This window comes from Leptinotarsa decemlineata, unplaced genomic scaffold, assembly GCF_025532065.1.
Source record: "Leptinotarsa decemlineata unplaced genomic scaffold, Ldec_3_MD MMD2_tig00001064_RagTag_RagTag, whole genome shotgun sequence".
NCBI classification, from domain to species: Eukaryota; Metazoa; Arthropoda; class Insecta; order Coleoptera; family Chrysomelidae; genus Leptinotarsa; species Leptinotarsa decemlineata.
In genome coordinates, this window is record NW_027412558.1 from 1,196,647 (window position 1) to 1,216,333 (window position 19,687).

Consider the following 19,687-nt stretch of genomic DNA (forward strand, 5'->3'; position numbering starts at 1 on the left):
CTATCCCGGATTTCATACCGATAGCATGCTTGTACTCTTCCACCACCCTCAAGGACTGATGGAGATCCTTCTCTCCAGAGGCATAAAGTTTAAGATCATCCATATAAAACAAATGGGTGACCTTGTGCCTCCGGTTTCCGCGACAGTTATACCCTCGAGTGTTTCTGAGCGCAACGGATAATGGCAATAGTGAGATGCAGAAGATAAGGGGACTGAGGGAATCACTCTGAAATACACCCCTTCTGAAAGTGACCCACCCTGTTTGGACTCTTGCTTGACCAGGTGGCAAAGCGAGTTCGCCAAAGTGGTATCAGTTGTACAATGCATCTCACTATTTTGTCGGGTGCCGCAAGGCATCTGAACAAATGCAAGATGAGCTCATGCGAAATTGTATCAAATGCCTTACGGTGATCGATCCAGGCCATAGAGAGGTTACGCTTATATTGTATCAGGTCCTGCGTTACACATCTATCGATGAGCAGGTTCTCTTTACATCCAGCGACTCCTCTCTTCGACCCTCTCTGCTCATATATCCGTTCGAACACTCGGTCAACTGCGGTGAGTATTCGTGTGTATAAGATGCTTGTAAACAACTTATAACACGGATTCAAGCATGTTATCGGTCTGTAACTCTTAGGAATCGACAAATCTCCGCTTTTGGGGATGAGAACGGTCCGCCCCTCGACAAACCAATCTGGAATCGGCTGCTCTCCGTCCAGCCAAACTCTGGCCAGATGGCGGTGGGTACTTGGTAGTTTTTTCCACCAATAAGTGTTCAGCCCATCTGGGCCTGGAGCAGCAAAGTTCTTGGAACCAACAAGGGCCCTTCGAACGTCATCCGGGGTTATCGGGTTGCGCAGTTCATTGACCTCAGGCTGTCGAAGCTCTCTGTTGAAAGCTTCGAACTGCGGTAGGGCTGGAGTGTCTAAGTTGAGTGGCTGCGGGTGTTCATAGATATCCTTCTAGAAGGATTACACCTGATCAGCAGTCGGCGGATTATCCACAACACGTGGAGGCTCTTGGAATAAGCGAGACGGTTTCTCGCGGAACCTAAGGTTTTCCGCGATACTTCTCGCTTGCCTCACTAGTGACGTCTTAGCAGCCACTAGCATTCGTATTCTATCAAGGCAGTGCTGTTTGGTGGTCAGCAGCACGCCTTGGCTTGGAGTGTGATGGATACGTCGTAGATTGGCGGCTATTCGCCGCACTGCGGGCGTGAAAGGCCTATTGGCCGCCCTGTAGTCCATCACACATTGGATACGAGACGCGTGTTGTCTCGCCGACGTGATCTTAGCCTCCATCTTGTGTACACGCCGTTCAATCTCACGAACCGCAAGGCCGGGATTTTGTCCTTCCGATTCGGAAAGCGATTGGACGACGTTATACACGGCGGTGTTGATTTGCCGTTGATTTCTTATTATTATTATTAGGAATCAAACGTTAAAAGGTAAGACCTCGTTAATCCTTATCTCGCACAGTTTAGTCTTCTGAAGGTTTTCGTTCGTAGGGGTGCGAGAGCTGGTTAAGAGAAAAACAGATTTGAACACAACAGATTTTATTTTCTCTACTCCGAGACCACCATCCACAATCACCAGGATATGCGGGAACTTTCCAATCGCACCTTGCATTGACAAATTTCAAAATAGCAGTCTCTAATATTAGAAACGGAAATCCTCGTTCGGTGTACAGGAAGGCCTTTCTTTCCACCTCGACATACACCGCCGAGAATGCGAAAAATTAAAGAAAACAAACGACCCCGACGAGAGTGTTGTTTGAACAGATGTCGAAGAATCGGTCTGTTTATTGCGATTCGTTCTAGAGCGGAGAAGCCATCTTGACTGTTTCGTTGACAAAATGCTTTTTAATTTTTCGTTCCGAGGATTTCGACAGGAAACGGCTTGATGAACGTCGATACGCGTTTGTTTTGATAGAGGTGTGTAAACATTTCGATATGACAGGGAGAAAATGGCAACACTTCCTCCGGTTCAGAGTGTGGGTGTATTTACTACTCTTATAATAATAGACAAGGGCGTCGCCAACGGGAGGCAGGGAGCAGTTGCCCCCCTAGAGATCAAATGTGGCCGCAAAGCGACCAAAGTGCGAGCAATTGATTTCCTTACGTATTAATAAATTCCGCATTGCATGACAAAACGTAAATAAATTCGCACAAAACACAAAACAATCAGAGTTTTTAAAGAAAATCTTCCAATAATTCTGGAAGCCTTACAAACATCTCAGGAAGGAAATAGTGCAACTCGGAAAAGTATCTTCCAACTACATGACGCTACTTCCAGAATTTCTTTCACTCTCAAGATAATGTTGGTAGCCAAATACTCGGCTTTGATGAAACTAGTAGTCAACGTACTCCAATCTGTAGCTTTGGACGTGGTCAAAGCCTCGGAACACGTTAAAAGGATTTTACTTTAAATTAAAAACCAGCGAGAAAATCCGGAAAAAGTGACAGACGAAATTATAAAGGAAGCTACTGCTGTTACGGAGAACGTCGGACTGGAGGAGGACATTACATCAGTGCCGCGTGTTACGGGGAAACAACGTCATAGAAGCAATCATCCAGCAGAAAGCCCTTCAGAATACTGGAAGAGGTAGGTATTTAGTAATACCCTACTTGGATTCAATTATCATCTCCCTTGAAGTACGTTTTGCTGAAAAAAACACGCCATCATTCGCATTATCTAAGTTACACCCGGCGCAGATGCAAAAGATGACAACTGAAAATCTGAAACAAACTTGTGAATCTACTGCCCAGTTTTATGATTTACCAAACATAAAGAATGAATCAAACACTGACAGCCTATAGGCTTAATCTAACAAATCTTACAGTTGTTGATGTCCTAAAAGAAACGAATTCCTTCTTTCCCGAAACGGAAAAAGCATTGAATATTTTGATCGCTTTGCCATGCACGACCTGTATAGTAGAGCGATCCTTTAGCAGCCTCAGAAGACTGAAAACATGGCTAAGAAGCACCATGGCAGACGATCGCCTTAATGGTCTGGCCATGATGAGTGTACTCAGAGCTAAAATAAATAAAAAATGGGTGAAAGAAAAAATAAAACTTCAGTCGGCCATGAATTCAAATCTTGATGTATTTTTCAATGCTGAACAACTTTTCCAAATAACATTTCCCGAGATTTTTCGCAATAAGAGTACTTTATGGGAAAGAAAGTTTTTGGATTTCTACTACTCCATCTTGATACAAAAAAAGGATGAGGAAATCTTCCAAAGAAAGGAAGGAAGTAATCAATTTGAAAATAAGTAACTATACATGGATGTGTTTAATACTCACGAAGACTGAGACTCTTCTAGGTTATAAAACCCCTGAGTTTCAACTCCTAAAAATATAAACCCTTCAATTCAAGAGTACTTTACCTTTGTCTCAAAATCAAATATTTGAAGGCTCCTCGCATATTACGTGTGTTTTACTATATTTTGTTAGTGCATATTCAGTTTTAGGGAATGCACAAACTTTTATCAATAATAACTTTTTGTCGAAAAACCCTTAATAAAAGAGTTTCCCACATGGTGCATACTTTCGGAATGACACTGTATAACTATCGATTTTCCAAAGATCCCACAGTACGGATATATTCGAGGATACGTCTGTATACAGTCCACTTCATGAGAAGTGGACTGTATACTTGCGTTATATAAGTTTTAATATTCACGAAGACTGAGACTCCTTTAGGTTATAAAAGTCTAAACTCGCGGAAATCACATATTCACCTTCATTGTCTAATCCATGGAAAATGGAGCATAGAAGGTTACAAGGGCTACATTTTGTGGTATTATCTTTCACTAATACTAGTAAAATATATCGCCAAACAATGAAATAATTTTTCCGGAGTTGTATTGTTTTCTCTCCCATTTAATGTTTTTTTTTGTTTCAGAGTGCGGTAGAGGTACAGTGAAGGGGGGTCGTACGTCACCCTCCGTCCGACCCCCTGCGCAAACCAGGGTATCCGTCAAACAACCCCCAGTAGCCGAGGCACTTGCCGTCCTTGTTCAACACCTCGTATTCAACGTGAGTTTTTTTCAATCGAATTTTTCAACGTTTCATCTTTTCATTGCATTTTCACTTCACTCAAAGCAATTTTCGAGGGAGCAGGTTTTAACCCAATAATCATTGCATAACCTTCAATGGGGTGTCGACTGATGCCTCGTTCAAAAAGGCTTTCAATTCTTCATCCACTGCTTCACTTTCCAAAATCGGTGTCAGGTGGATGCGATGCACTCAGTTTTATGTGTCCCCGCGAAAAATCTAAAGAACTCAAATCGGGTGATCGAGGAGGCTTCTCAATTGCACTTCTTCGTCCATGGAACACATGTAACTTGTAATTTTTTATATTTGCCAGGTATTTGTTCTGACTCGCGCCTGACTCTTGCACTCAACGGTTTTTCCATTGCCATTTACAGATGAACAACTTAATTACTTTACAGTTGTGTTTGAATGATCTCGCAAGTAGGTCTTGAAAACTTGCCTTTTTCAAAGCATGTTCCCGAACGTCAAACTTAATCAATGAACTGACATTTCGTTTTGAAGTACCTATATAGTTTCTAACAAAAAAAAAAAATAACAGCAGGGAAAGTGAAAACGGGTCTATTCTCACCAGAAATTTGTTATCAAAACCTGACAACAATGTTTTCGTTTCAGTGCAATAATATTTCTGAGAATTTAGTTCCTACTATTATGGAATTTTAGTGTAGGTAATTTTTCACACCCAATTTTTCCACAGAAAAATTACAGTGAATCTGTAAAATTCCAATCCATTTGTAAAATTACATTTTTCGTAGAAGGTAGAAAAAATGTGTGGTTTGTATCCGAAATTTCTAAATTTAAACCAGATGAAGGGACGTACAACTTGTCAAATCTAGGAAGAGCATTGAGAATTCTCACTCTCTCTTTGTCGCACTCACCCTCTTTCAACGAACGCATGTCTAGTGGGCGAGACCATAAAATAATTTAGGAGGCTCTTCCTACATTTGACAAGCTGTATGGTAATCAACCTCAAAGCATTCAGGCACAGATTACCGGTGCCAGGGAATTTCTAATCTTCTATTGAAGACCAATTTACATACATAGTAGACCCTTCCTTTGTCTGTCACTAATCCGTCCAAATCTCTTCTAATTATCTTAGCAGGTATAGCTGTATATAGCTGTATACTTTGATAAAACTTTGATACTTAGAGTAATCAGTTAGTTGTGCATTCAAAACTTGTACCATAACAATTCGTGGGTCTAAACATTTTTTTTCAAGCCAAGTGTTATGGTCCAAATCAATACACACCTGAGGGTGTTGAAAATTCATGAAGCTGTGAGTATTTGGCCACTAGAGATCTTTAGATCATGAAGCCACTGCAGAATAGATTTTATTATTTAAGGTAGCAGTCTGTTAAAAAAACTCTTTATTATTCTGCCAAGCTTTCGGAATGTTTTAAGTCCTTCCTCTGGACAACTAAAATGATGGCACGAATTAAAAATATAAACATGCTTCTACTCATTTGAAGTGAAGAAAAAACTATACATCAAATGGCAGTAACAATTGGATTTATAAAATACTAGGCGAGTCAGCTTCCCTACATATTTCTTCGTTTTGCTAATTTCAAAATCAATCTCGTGCTAAGTAAGTATAATCCATGATGTTTAAATTTTTTATTTATACCATCTTTTCAGTTGTCCTGAGGAAGGAAATGAAAGATTCCGAAAGCTGGTCAGAACAATAGATTTTTCTTCCTCAGCCCATTTACTGCTACCTCAAAATTACAGTCAATGATTCGAGAAGTCAGAGTAAATTTTGTAATGTATAGAAATCCCAGTGATGTTTTGGTAGATAATAAACATATGAACCAACGATATCAATATCAAAAATACATTCTATTCAATTGAGACTGATTTTGAAAATGTATACAACTTGTACTTGTTATTAAGTTTCTATCTGTTTTCTTTTTAGTTGAACGCCTTTGAGGTTCCCGGCCTCAGGCGACAAATAGAGACATACCGTTCAACTATCGAAAAAGTACGATTGTCTCACCGACAGCTGGAAGATAAGCTGATGCAAGAAAAAATCCAACAGACGGTAGCCATCGAAGAAGAGCGAGCGAGGTGGCAGAAAGACATCACCGAGTTGATCGAAAAACACGACAATCGAATTGCCGAACGTACGTATAAATTGAAAAACAATTCAGAGGTGGTTTCTTACAGTTTAGGAAAACACTGTTGTACATTAAGTTCGAGCGAATCGTCTCTGTGACTGTTCTGGAATCCTAAATTTCCCACTCGTCAGTATATCATACTGTACTATCCACTCATAAAATGTTTACCTAAGTTTAAAAGTTACAATTTTGAAAGCAGTTCTCAGTATCCGCTGCTTACATAGGACAAATTTCCAGATTTTTCGACAATCGAATAATTTACCACAAGTATGTTGGTCGGTTACACCCACAATACAAATCTTATCAACAGAAAAAACTGACTCCAATATATAATATATAATTTCATACGTCAAAATTTGGGCAATAAGAAAACAACAGCTTTCTTTATATGCTCTCGAAAGCCTAGACCAAATTCTGCCTATTGAATAGTTTCAAAATTACATGGTTGCCTTTTATATTTCGAGATTAGAGAACAAAAACAAATATTGATAATCGAAGATCACTTTGTTTTTCAAAATATTCCTCATGGAGATCTATACACTTTTGCATGCGTTTGAACCAATTCGAAAGTTGTAAAAATAATCGCACGAAAATGATCACGATTTAATTCCATTTTTGGGTCGAGATGAATCTTTTAAGTTACTGTAAACAACACAAATAGCGCGCGTATGTCTAAACGTTCTGAGTACGTATAAGCTCAAAAATGTCCAACTTTACGATAGAGCTGTCAGTTGCCATATTGCAACACTAGAGTTGCCAAATCTCGAAACATAAAAGACAACCTATCGTATGACCTCAAGGTTCTAAACTGAATCTCATCCATCTCTAAAGGATCTCACGAGACTGTGAAAGGCCTAAAAATATTTTTTTCTAGAATGTTCTTACAGGCGTCAAGAGAAATATGTTGGCTTACTTTTTGTATTCACAAAGGCGTAGACCAAGTGCTGCTCGTCGATAAGCCTCAAAAGTATGACCTCAGCAGTCCTGCTCTAAACTAGATCATGTCTTTATTACCAAGGATCTCGGAAGGCTGCCATAGAAGTGAAATTCTAGAAATGTTCTCACAGGCGTCTCTCAAGACAGCATTTTTAGAGTTACTTTAACGAGAATTCTATTGACTTACTTTTTGTCTTGTCAAAGGCACAGACGAAGTGCTGCTCGTCGATAAGCTTCCAAATTATAACCTCGGAGGTCCTGCTCTAAACTATACCATGTCTTTATTACCAAGGATCTCGGAAGACTGTCAGAGAAGTGGAATTCTAGAAATGTTCTCACAGGCGTCTCTCAAGAAACCGTGTTTAGAGTAACTTTGACGAGAATTCTATTGGCTTACTTTTTGTCTTGTCAAAGGCACATACGAAGTGCTGCTCGTCGATAAGCTTCCAAATTATGACCTCAGAGGTCCTGCTCTAAACTATACCATGTCTTTATTACCAAGGATCTCGGAAGACTGTCATAGAAGTGAAATTCTAGAAATGTTCTCACAGGCGTCTCTCAAGACAGCATGTTTAGAGTAACTTTGACGAGAATTCTGTTGGCTTACTTTTTGTCTTGTCAAAGGCACAGACGAAGTGCTGCTTGTCGATAAACTTCCAAATTATGACCTCAGAGGTCCTGCTCTGAACTAGCTCATGTCTTTATTACCAAGGATCTCGGAAGACTGTCATAGAAGTGAAATTCTAGAAATGTTCTCACAGGCGTCTCCCAAGACAGCATGTTTAGAGTAACTTTAACGAGAATTCTATTGTCTTACTTTTTGTCTTGTCAAAGGCACAGACGAAGTGCTGCTTGTCGATAAGCTTCCAAATTATGACCTCAGAGGTCCTGCTCTAAACTATATCATGTCTTTATTACCAAGGATTTCGGAAGACTGTCATAGAAGTGAAATTCTAGAAATGTTCTCACAGGGGTCTCTCAAGAAAGCATTTTTAGAGTAACTTCAACGAGAATTCTATTGGCTCACTTTTTGTCTTGTCAAAGGCACAGACGAAGTGCTGCTCGTCGATAAGCTTCAAAATTATGACCTCAGCGGTCTTGCTCTAAACTAGACTCTAAAAATGATAATGTCGAGATGAAAATTACTACTGAACAAGTCTCTTCAAATACTAAAATAACTGTAGTTACAAATCTCGTTTGGAGGTCGATGTTGAAGCTTTGAATTTGACGCTTTGATGAGCCTCGTTCATACTTGATATTCGTGGATTAAGTCTTCTGTCGACCAAATGGATGGCGTTTTCGTGAGGGCAGAGATCCATCGCCTTCACTCATATGTTTCTCAGAACTAATATAGATTTGAGTATATAGACTAGATCATTCTATAATTCCTTTCAGTAAACAAGGAATACGTCTCTTTAGAACAACGTTTGCACGCCGAAAAAAACAACGCCCACCAGAACCTGTGCAAAGAGTACGAGGAACAACTGACCACCTTCAGAAGGGAGTTTGAAAAGCTACAAAGTACCCATGAAGAATCCTTGGAAATCCTGCGTGAGGAGAACGAGGCGATCCGGGAACAGATCGACGAGAAGAGAATACAGATCGCCAAGGTCAATGAGGAGAGTAGGAAGCTCAAAGAGGACTACGAGAGTAGGGAGATTGCTCTTAAAGAGCACAATCACAAGCAGGTCAACAAATTGAAGGGAGAGTTCGAGGACCGGTTGAAGTGTTTGGTTGATGAGAATAACAGGTTGAGGGAGGAAAACGATAGGCTGCTGGGCTACGGAGATGACAGGGGAATTGGGGTGCAGGTGAGTTCTTTTCATCCCCAAACCTATATGAGCAACTTGAAAAAACGCGGACTTTTAGAATTAGTTGTCAAAGGTTTTCAGGTGAACACCTATAATCAACAAATCCACAACACCCAAACCCATAATCCCCAAGCTCATAATCCTCAAACTCCTAATTATACAACTTGAAAAAACCGGGCTGTTACTCTGTCAGGTGAACATCTATAACAAAAAACCTGAAATCTACAAGGCACATATCCACAAAACCCATTCAATTTCAAAAGTACATACAATCTTTCAAATACAAAATGTAATGAAAAACTGTCTAATACAACTACATACAGGGGTGCGCAAAAGTCCGGAATAAAATTAATATCTTTTTAACTAGTATTTTAGGAAGAAAACGCTGAAAAACGTCGATTGATTTCACTTTGTACGCATTTTTTGGCAATAAAATGAAATCTTTTTTTCAACCCCTTTGCTGCAACTCTCCCCAACTTTTTTTTTCAAATGCAGACCTATGTCGTGTATGGGCTCATTGAACAGCTCGTAAAAAATGGAATCTGACCATAGCCTTCATTTTTTTTACTCATGCGGTTACCACGAAATGAGAAAAAACTCTTTTAAAACCAAAAAAGTTAGAAATACCTACTTAGTGCTATCTACGGGTGAATTAACGTTGCAAACGAATAAGTGGTGATGATGTACATTGCTCAACAATTGCTAAGGGTCAACAGTACCTACTTTCTAAAAGTTTACAAATTTTAAGAACAGACCAACCGGGCCAGGCACCACAACAAATTTTATTGATTTATGTGTAAAACTGATGACGTAATGTAGCATCAACATTCTGTGGATTTTATTTTTTCACCAAAAACTTAGTTCCATCCCAAGCAATTGTTGACCAGTGTACCTCAAAAAGAGAAAAAGGTTGTTTCATTTTTTGTACCAAAATGAATGCCCTGATAAGAACTATTGTCTTGACTTAGTTTTAAAATTGTGGCATTTCTCAGTGAAATTGAAAATATATATGTTTAGTTCATTAATTGGGTACCTTCAAAGTGTTATTTTTCAATTTGCTGAACAAAATGGTATTGTCAGAGAGGCAGCGTATCGAAGTCTTGATATTGTTGGGATTTGGGGATAGAATGCGGAGTCAAAGTGAGGTGTGTACTTTATTTAATGCAAAATATCCGGAAAATCACATTTCCCAGGCTACTGTGAGTAAGATCTTACACAAATTTGAAGAACATGGTACAGTGAAGGACTTGACCAGAGGCCGGCCACATGTTTCAGACAAAGATCAAAAATTGGACATTGCCGTATCTCTGCAGGAAGATCCACATTTGTCAGCGGTTTCATTAGCCCAAAACAATCCTACGTCTACACGTACGATTGGGAGGTTTTTGAAAACAGAAAAATACCACCCATATAAGGTATGTCTTGTCCAAGAGCTCTTGGAAGATTACTATGACAGACGTTTGCAATTTTGTGAGGAAATAATGAGGCGATGTGACGAGAATAATGGGTTTCTACTCAACATACTCTTTTCGGACGAAGCTACTTTTTATTTACATGGAGTAGTTAACAGGCACAACTATCGATTCTGGAGTCAGGAAAACCCACACTGGATATGCGAAGCTCGTACGCAGCGTCCTCAGAAAATAAATGTAAGGGCAGGCATCACCAACAACAGGATATTAGGGCCATACTTTTTTGAGGGAAACCTTACAGCTGCACGCTCACCCTTTCACTTAGTCCCTGCTTTAGCTGTTATGTTTCCCAATGAAAAGCAGATCCAGATATCCCCACTGAAACACTTTGGTTCCAACAGGATGGCTATTAATGTCAGAGAATATCTTGATGACATATTTGCAGGACGCTGGATTGGACGACGTGGTACAATTGAATGGCCGCCAAGATCCCCAGACTTAACGCCATTAGATTATTTTTATTGGGGATATATAAAAGACAAGATTTATCAAAATAGGCCGGCTAATATTGAAGATCTAAAAAGCAGAATTAGAGTGGAATCACATAACATACCGGCTGAGGCCATTCGGAATTCCGTAGACGGGTTTTACCATCGCCTAGGAGCCTGCCAAGTAGAGGGTGGAGGCCAATTTCAGCATATGTTATGTTAATTCATCCGTAGATAGCACTAAGTTAGGTATTTGTAGCTTTTCAAAAGAGTTTTTTCTCATTTCGTTGTAACCACAAAAAAAAAGGGTATGGTCAGAATCCATTTTTTACGTCAGAATTGGGGAGGGTTGCAGCTGAGAGGTTGAAAAAAAAAATTTTTTTCCAAAAAATGCGTACAACGTGAAATCAACTGGCGTGTTTCAGAGTTTTTTTCCTAAAATACTGGTTAAAATGATATTAAATTTATACCGGACTTTTGCGCACCCCTGTATAATCCTTTCAATTGAGCTTGAAAAACATCGCATTAGTATTAAAAACTGATCAGCATCTTTGGATATTTTTGAAAGAAGACGATTATATCAAATCTGTTGTTATGAAAAAATGTTATTTTACTCATGGCTTACACAACTTATTATTTAATATATCATATATTATTTTTTAACAAAAATTTACTATTTTATGTTTTCATTGTTGCTTACAAATTGCGGTGGTTTATTCAGTTTTTGTTTCATGTTCAGGAAGTTCAGTCATTGAGGGCGGTCTTGGAATTGAAACAAAACGAGGTGGCGGAACTTCGAAAACTGCTGGCAGAAGAAACACATAAAGCCGAAATTCTAGCAGGAGCAGATGAAAGAGCGAGGATTTTGAAATCAAGATGTGAAGATTTAAACCTACAACTGCAAAGAAAAGCGGAATTTGAAAAGTATGTGGAATTCGTTTGGTTTGCAACTTATTCCTAAATGAAAACTGTTCTGGCGCAGCGTAATTTCAAAGGGTCACCTTTTTCACATATCAACGTCATTTGTCAAGTTATGCAACACACCAAACCATTTCTCAAATATTTCATCAGAGGGGATACTTGAAAAAACTTATATAGAAAGAAAAAGTTTTCAAATTATCAAGCAAAGCAATGAAACATTTTATTCGACCTAGAACCATAGATCGAAAACCTATAGTTTTAGTTCTGTGTTTTCAATACATAAAAAATAAACACTTGCAACCACCAACACTTCGATCTAGAAGCATAGAACGAAAATCCTTAGTTTTAGTTCTGTGTTTTCAATAGATAAATAATAAACAACTGCAATCACCAACACTTCGATCTAGAACCATGGAACGAAAATTCTTAGTTTTAGTTCTGTGTTTTCAATAGATAAATAATAAACAACTGCAATCACCAACACTTCGATCTAGAACCATGGAACGAAAATTCTTAGTTTTAGTTCTGTGTTTTCAATAGATAAATAATAAACAACTGCAATCACCAACACTTCGATCTAGAACCATGGAACGAAAATTCTTAGTTTTAGTTCTGTGTTTTCAATAGATAAATAATAAACAACTGCAATCACCAACACTTCGATCTAGAACCATAGAACAAAAACCCATAGCTTTAGTTCTGTGTTTTCAATACATTAATATTGAACAACTGCAACCACCAAGCAAGAATTTAAAATGTGTAGCCCCATAGAACACAGATGGCGTGACATTGTCCAAAATGTCAATAAAATTTTGATTTTCATATGAAAAACTGGCGGCTCTTCTTTCATCGTCAACTCGGAACGATTCACTCAATTAAATTCGAAACACCCCTTGTCACTCCAATACTAGTTGAAATTTCTAAATGTAAATATAAGTAGGTATATTAATAATTGCAATTTTTTTCCTTAGAACACTATTACAAGAAAACCAGAGGCTACAAGAAAACTTCAAAGAAGAAACCAACCAGAAGAGGCGTCTCTCGCAGCACAATGAAGAGCTCCAGTGGAAGCTAAAACAGAACAAGGAAGTGATCAACAAAGTTTTGGAGCAAGCCGAAGAGTCTGCCTTCAACCGGTCATTGCTCAGTTCGAGTTTCAACGAGAGACACTTCACGAAGCCGTTTCTGGAGCGGTCCTTTTCACACAGAGAACGAACCCCTTCGAACAGATCCAATGCTAGTTTGGAGGAGTCAATCAGGTCGAGGAAGTCGAAGACATCGCAAGAGCTCGACTTGGATGATCTGTCGCCGCCAACGTCTCCTAAAGTCAAAGGTTAGTGAAGTTGGTTTTTGACAAGACTAGTTAGTTTTTCGTTGATTTTAGTTGATATTCCAGTAGATTGAGCCCATGGTTTGGCAATTATTACATTGCTCTATATGTTATATTGATATATATGGAACATCCTACCGACTGCGCCATTTTTTACAACTAGAAAAGGCAGGCATCAATCAGAACTTGATTGAAAGATCTAGGAATTACAAAATGAATAAAAACCATTTTCGTTTATAATGTAACAATTTTGTTAAAGGTGTTGTAGAAAAATCCGATTCGGTCAGTTACGTTTTGGAAATGGAAGAGAGTCCTGAAGTGGTGGCGAACAGAATCGTTAGGAGAAGCTTCAGGAACACTACACCTCCAAAGAACACCCCGACGAAATCCCATTCTAAACGCCCTCGCAGCAGAAACCCGCTGAGCCAGAGCGCATCCTCTAGCGCCATTATCTCGAACAATAGGTGAGTTGATGATTGTTAACTCGGCAAACTCTACCCAGACCACTCTGTTGAGACTGTTCTTCTGATTGAGTTCATTTTGCCTACTCAGGGTACATGATTGTCGAACCCGATGACCATTCAATTTGATTTCTATACTTTAATTTCTCTTACAAACATTACTGTGAATCAGCGATATGATTGGGTTGCTTCAGGACTTTTAACATCACATGATTACTTTTCAGAAACGACTACGACAGGCCACGATCGGCCGCCTCCCGAAACGGCGACTACGACAACGACAACGTCTTCCCATGGTCGAGCTCCCCCAAGTACGACGAACACCAGGACGAGAGCTACGAGTCCTCCAACTCGAGCATGAAGCTCGAAGACGAACACCTGGACTTAGATGAGGACAACGAGGTGGACATCGAGTTGCCGGCGCTGCCCAGCGAGCTGAACCGGAGAAACGGGGGGCGCGGGCGTTGCCCAGTCCCAAACATCTAGCCGGAGAGGCGATGGTGTCAGAGAGCAACTCCGAAGACGAGAGCACAAGCTCTTCCCAGTTGTGAGACGAACTGTATTTTTAAATGAGTCCCTAGGCGGGAGGTGGTTTTTGGGGGATATCTGGGTTGTGGAACGGGTATCAGGGCTCTTTTTTAGCCCGGTATGAGTTTTTTTGGAATCTTATTGGGTAGAGAGGTTTTTTAATCTTGTACATACGAGTCGTAGCAGAAGAAAGTTTTCCCATTTATACCATTCAATAAAATTTTCTGTGAATGAAATCCTCAACATGGACGTTTCAGTTTCCCTACGTTGGAAAATAGTGTATTAAAATTAAGTGATTTTTCGAGTAGATCAAAGAGCTTTTCCTCAGTAGTAGGTTTTGTCACATTTCATAAAATATATATTCGAAACATTCCAGGCATCCTGATAAAAAGAGAACTGCAAAAACATGAAACATAAAACCCACAATACTCCAACTTACTGTCAGACACAGTACTCAGTTCTACAAAACACCAACAACCAATAAGACCCTGACTCGCAGTTCTCAATTCTCAAACTCACAAAATCCTTACTCATAATTGTCAAACCAAAAAACTTGCACATACATACACACAGTTCTCTATTTAATAATCCTTAACAATAAGCCACAATAACCTTCCCATATTCCCAACTCCTCAACTTACAAATTCCACGCCCACAAACCAAATGAATCCTTACTCACATTTCACATAATTGAAACCCATAATACCTTCAGTAATAATGTGTTAAACCAGAAAATCCAGATCCTCAATAATACCCTTCACAAATTAACCAACCTTAAAACACATTATTCACAATACCCTAACTAACAGTCTTCAAACACATAATCTAAAAACCTCAAATTGAGTAAACTTCAACCCAAAATATCCCAAAAACAAAATTGCCAAACCTACCATACCCTAAATCATAGTCCCATAATAATCTCAACCCCAAACCTACAATCCAAGAAGTTGTAAAAGCCCACAAATTAAACAACCTTGAAACACATTATTCACAATATCTTAACTAGCAGACTTAAACACATTCTAAAAACATCAAATTCAGCAAACTTCAATCCAAAATACCCCAAAAACAAAATTGCCAAACCTACCATACCCTAACTCATAGTCCCATAATAATCTCAACCCCAAACCTACAATCCAAGAAGTTGTAAAAGCCCACAAATTAAACAACTTTGAAACACATTATTCACAATATCCTAACTAGCAGACTTAAACACATTCTAAAAACATCAAATTCAGCAAACTTCAATCCAAAATACCCCAAAAACAAAATTGCCAAACCTACCATACCCTAACTCATAGTCCCATAATAATCTCAACCCCAAACCTACAATCCAAGAAGTTGTAAAAGCCCACAAATTAAACAACTTTGAAACACATTATTCACAATATCCTAACTAGCAGACTTAAACACATTCTAAAAACATCAAATTCAGCAAACTTCAATCCAAAATACCCCAAAAACAAAATTGCCAAACCTACCATACCATAACTCATAGTCCCATAATAATCTCAACCCCAAACCTACAATCCAAGAAGTTGTAAAAGCCCACAAATTAAACAACTTTGAAACACATTATTCACAATATCCTAACTAGCAGACTTAAACACATTCTAAAAACATCAAATTCAGCAAACTTCAATCCAAAATACCCCAAAAACAAAATTGCCAAACCTACCATACCCTAACTCATACTCCCATAATAATCTCAACCCCAAACCTACAATCCAAGAAGTTGTAAAAGCCCACAAATTAACCAACCTTAAAACACATTATTCACAATACCCTAACTAACAGTCTTCAAACACATAATCTAAAAACCTCAAATTGAGTAAACTTCAACCCAAAATACCCCAAAAACAAAATTATCAAACCTACCATACCCTAACTCATAGTCCCATAATAAAGTTTGCTTCTTTAGAAAACAACCTATTTTAGTTCAGTTTTTTCAGTTACAATGTAATATAAAAGTTGAAAAATTATATTCCTTTCACTACTACCAAGTGGAAAAAATATTCTACCTGATATAATTTTTGAAAAAATCACTTTCGTGGGAGCTCGTGACTTGACTTTCAGCCTTTTTTTGTTCCTTGGAAGGGCATTCATTTCTTAATTTTTTTTGAGATCTGTGAGCGTTTGATCAACGTGTAATTCTTTAGTTAATCTAAATCTCCGGTCACTAGCATCCCAAGTTTGGTTACAAAAAATCATTCTTTCTACTTCTACCTTCGATATCGAACGAAAACCACTTCAACCCAGGACTCTTGTGGATATGTATAAATTGGTATTTCATAAAGTTTTATTTAGATAACCGACAATTTTTTTTAGATGTTTACTTTTTCACGTTTTTATAATGATAAGGTAGTGTTACTCGAACTTTTGGTGAATGTTTTGCTACAGAGTTTCGCCTGCATTTTGAGTAAATGGACTTTTTTTGAATTTTGTTGCTTCTACGATGGTCACGCTTGTTGGTACAGAATGTTTTGTTTGACAGAGAAGGCTAAAAATAATAAGATGTCCCTGTGGGATTAGTTTTTGTGTAGTGTATTTATATGGAGGATACATTTTTGCAGGTTATCTTCTATACAAGAATCGTACATTAAAACTGACAAAGTATTTCTTGTTTGTGGCTTACAGTCTTTTCAAATCAAGTCACTTGAAGCTATTATTCTAGTCTTTAGACTGTTCACCGAATAGATGGAGTTGCAGAAGAGCACGATTTACGTCAGATTTTCCATGTTTCAGTTTCACAGAAATCTCAACTCTAACTTTGTAGACATGCATATACATGATCACTCTATCTGTTCGGCAAACGGACTATAATAATATTAAATTGCATGGAGAAGATTTCCACTGGTTCACAGAATGTCATATATTTCTTTCGTCATTATTGGATCTGATATAAAAGGAAAATTTCACTTTACGATGATTTCTAAAGTTTCAACTTCCAAATACTGCTCAGCTTGCTTGAGCTCAAAGAACCTGACTTTGATTTTTGTCAAATTCTCTAGATTGTGACATCACCTATTAATTTTTCTATCCTTGTTCGCCATCTTCAGTGTTTAACAATCAATTGTTTGATCTACTGGCTACTCTACTGCTGTATACTCTGTAAAATTATGAATTAACTGCTGAAACATTCTCAACTCCCAGTATAATTCTTAGATTTGAGGGCGAGCTATAGAGAGTGTAATTTTTTTATTGTAAATTTTAAATATTAATAAGAAAGATAATAGGTCCGATTACAGAGCCTTGGGGAATTCCTCTTCCGGTAATCATATATTTGCTTTCATATCCCCCGATGAGTCCTCATAACACTATTCTCAAGCTCATTCTCAAATATGCGTCCTACTTTTCCTCTGAGCCATACTTTTTTAAGTGAGATATTTGAAGAGTATTTCTCATTTCAAAACGAATTATTGAAGTTTCAGTGATGTAAATCAACTTGAAACTACACAGAACAATATTGTATGAGTGAAATTTGTTATATGGAGGCTTGAATTGGTTTAAACCTCGACCTTTTCCTAATTTTCCCCCCTTTTTGCAGCAATCTCATTCAATAATAGATTCAACAGTGGGTCATGTAATTTCAATTACTATTTCGCTAAATTCATAACCTTAAAATTACAGGCATTGCAAAAATATATAAGTTTCTTGGGTTTTGCTATCCAACTTGTTTCTATTGTGTCTTGTGCTGCCCCCCTCATGATAGTTCTAAATTTGAACAAGAGATGTCAGCACTTGAGTATAAACACGAATGTAAAATTTATGCCTGCTGTTCTCAACTTCAAATGAACTAAACAATAAGTTCCCGAAACAAAATCTGATAACTACATTCATCATAATTGATGGAAGCAGGTTGACCAAAGTAACTCACGGAAAGTTCATACTTTCTTATCCAACGATTTGTGAATTATGAGCCCAGATTAGATAATCCAAAGAAAACTTTTTCTTCGTCAAAACACTGTGTTTCGTCGCGCATTGCAGTGATTTGTTCAGTCACGTCAGAGATTCCAATTGTACCTATCAAATAGAGAAGTTGAAATAAAATTCTTAAAGAAAAACCAGGTAGGCAGTCTTGGAAAAACTCTTGCATTAAAGCTCAGCGTAATAAGCACATGACTGAAGGCGGATGACATATGACAAATGAAGGTTATGGAATACTGTTAGTGACAGTTGAGGTGTTGCTTAATAACAGTCGAAGGTGCCTGTTGCAAAGATCATTTGTTTACAGATTTACACTCTAGCTGAGATATCAAAGTATGTTGGAAATTATATTCTGCTTCGTATTTGTCTCAGTTTGGTTTGTTGGTATGTTGTTGAATGACGAGACTTTTGGAGACACTTGTATTGATATAGTTCACAAACTCTTTTTCAGAATAATAATACTGACTTATTAAAAACTGAAGATGGTTGAAAACGACTGATAAATCAGAATTATCGGAATAGAAAAAAAATAATTTCAACTTTGTAATATATCCGAACTACTGGAAATCTTCTCCGATGCTTGAAGTCCCCTGATTTGCTGTATGAAAAAATTTAGTAGATTTTACAGACCTGCTATGAAGTTGCCCGCGGTAACAAAAGATATATACAGTTCTGAACAAAAAACTGCACTTCTAAGACACTTAGTTTTAGTCTTTAACAAAAATACTATAGCCACAATTATTTTTTTATTGTGTTTTCACTGCCCTTGTGTCGAATGGAACTGCTCGAGTGGCCAAAATAATTCAGCACGATAGGGAAGCATAGAAGGACCACCAACTCCTTTAAAATGTCTATATCCATTTTGTCTAGGAATTCACTGATGTATGAACCAACGGAACAGCTTGGCATAATCGCAGAATACACTAGATGTCAGATTTTGCTTCAGTCTGATCTTAGGTTAGGTTTAACCTAACATTTTAGGTTTAACCTAAAATTAGGGGCAATCTAATCAAAGATTATAGGTTATGAGATGAAAGCTTGAGAAAATTCAGAATTTAAAGTTGGATTTGAGTTCACACATTGGGGTGGTCCTTGTAATCTTTCAGGAACATCAATTTCTCCACAAATTCGAGGGTGCCGGTATTGATTAAAATTATTATTGCCAATCCGGGCTAGCTTTCTGTGGAGCCGATATATTTTTAGGAGGTATGTATATAATAATCTAACTTGTGTGCAAAATGAACTCTCCCTCTGGAAGCCATCTATTTTTTCTATCTTTGATTTTTATAGGTTGTGATTTTTTATATTTATATTCGTATTCCCTATTCCAGTATTAAATACAATATAATGGGAAGATGATCTTTTCAGTGAGTTACAGCTATGTATTTGTGTATATTTTTTATGTATATGATGTTATTGTTTTTTTCCTCTTGTTACTCCGAGTGTTTCGAGCTATTGATATATTTATTAGGAATTGGTGATGTATGTATTTAAATCGTTAGGACCAAATAGATTTCCACATTTCATATTTATTGTATAAAGAGTTTCAGAGTTGCAAATGTTTCATTATAATGAGGTTAACATATTGGTACAATACATTTATAAAACTGAAAGAGACTTTGTTTTTTCCCACAAACAAATCACGAAAACTGAACAAAGTTGATGCAGTATAACGGAAAAAATTCCTCTAAAGTAGGGTTGCAA

General features: G+C 37.8%; 1 protein-coding gene across 2 annotated transcripts in view; it reads left to right on the forward strand.

Annotated features, from left to right (window-relative positions):
* Positions 1 to 19,596, forward strand: part of LOC111504700 (uncharacterized) — a 53,763-nt gene extending 34,167 nt beyond the window's left edge. For both annotated transcript variants that reach the window (XM_074175500.1, XM_074175501.1), the window contains exons 2-8: positions 3,907 to 4,040; positions 5,968 to 6,175; positions 8,501 to 8,916; positions 11,556 to 11,740; positions 12,709 to 13,070; positions 13,327 to 13,531; positions 13,753 to 19,596. In XM_074175500.1, the coding sequence (XP_074031601.1) occupies positions 3,907 to 4,040; positions 5,968 to 6,175; positions 8,501 to 8,916; positions 11,556 to 11,740; positions 12,709 to 13,070; positions 13,327 to 13,531; positions 13,753 to 14,014 (1,772 nt within the window). In that variant the 3' untranslated portion in view covers positions 14,015 to 19,596. The remainder of the gene's footprint in view (positions 1 to 3,906; positions 4,041 to 5,967; positions 6,176 to 8,500; positions 8,917 to 11,555; positions 11,741 to 12,708; positions 13,071 to 13,326; positions 13,532 to 13,752) is intronic.
* The last annotated feature ends 91 nt before the right edge of the window (positions 19,597 to 19,687 follow it).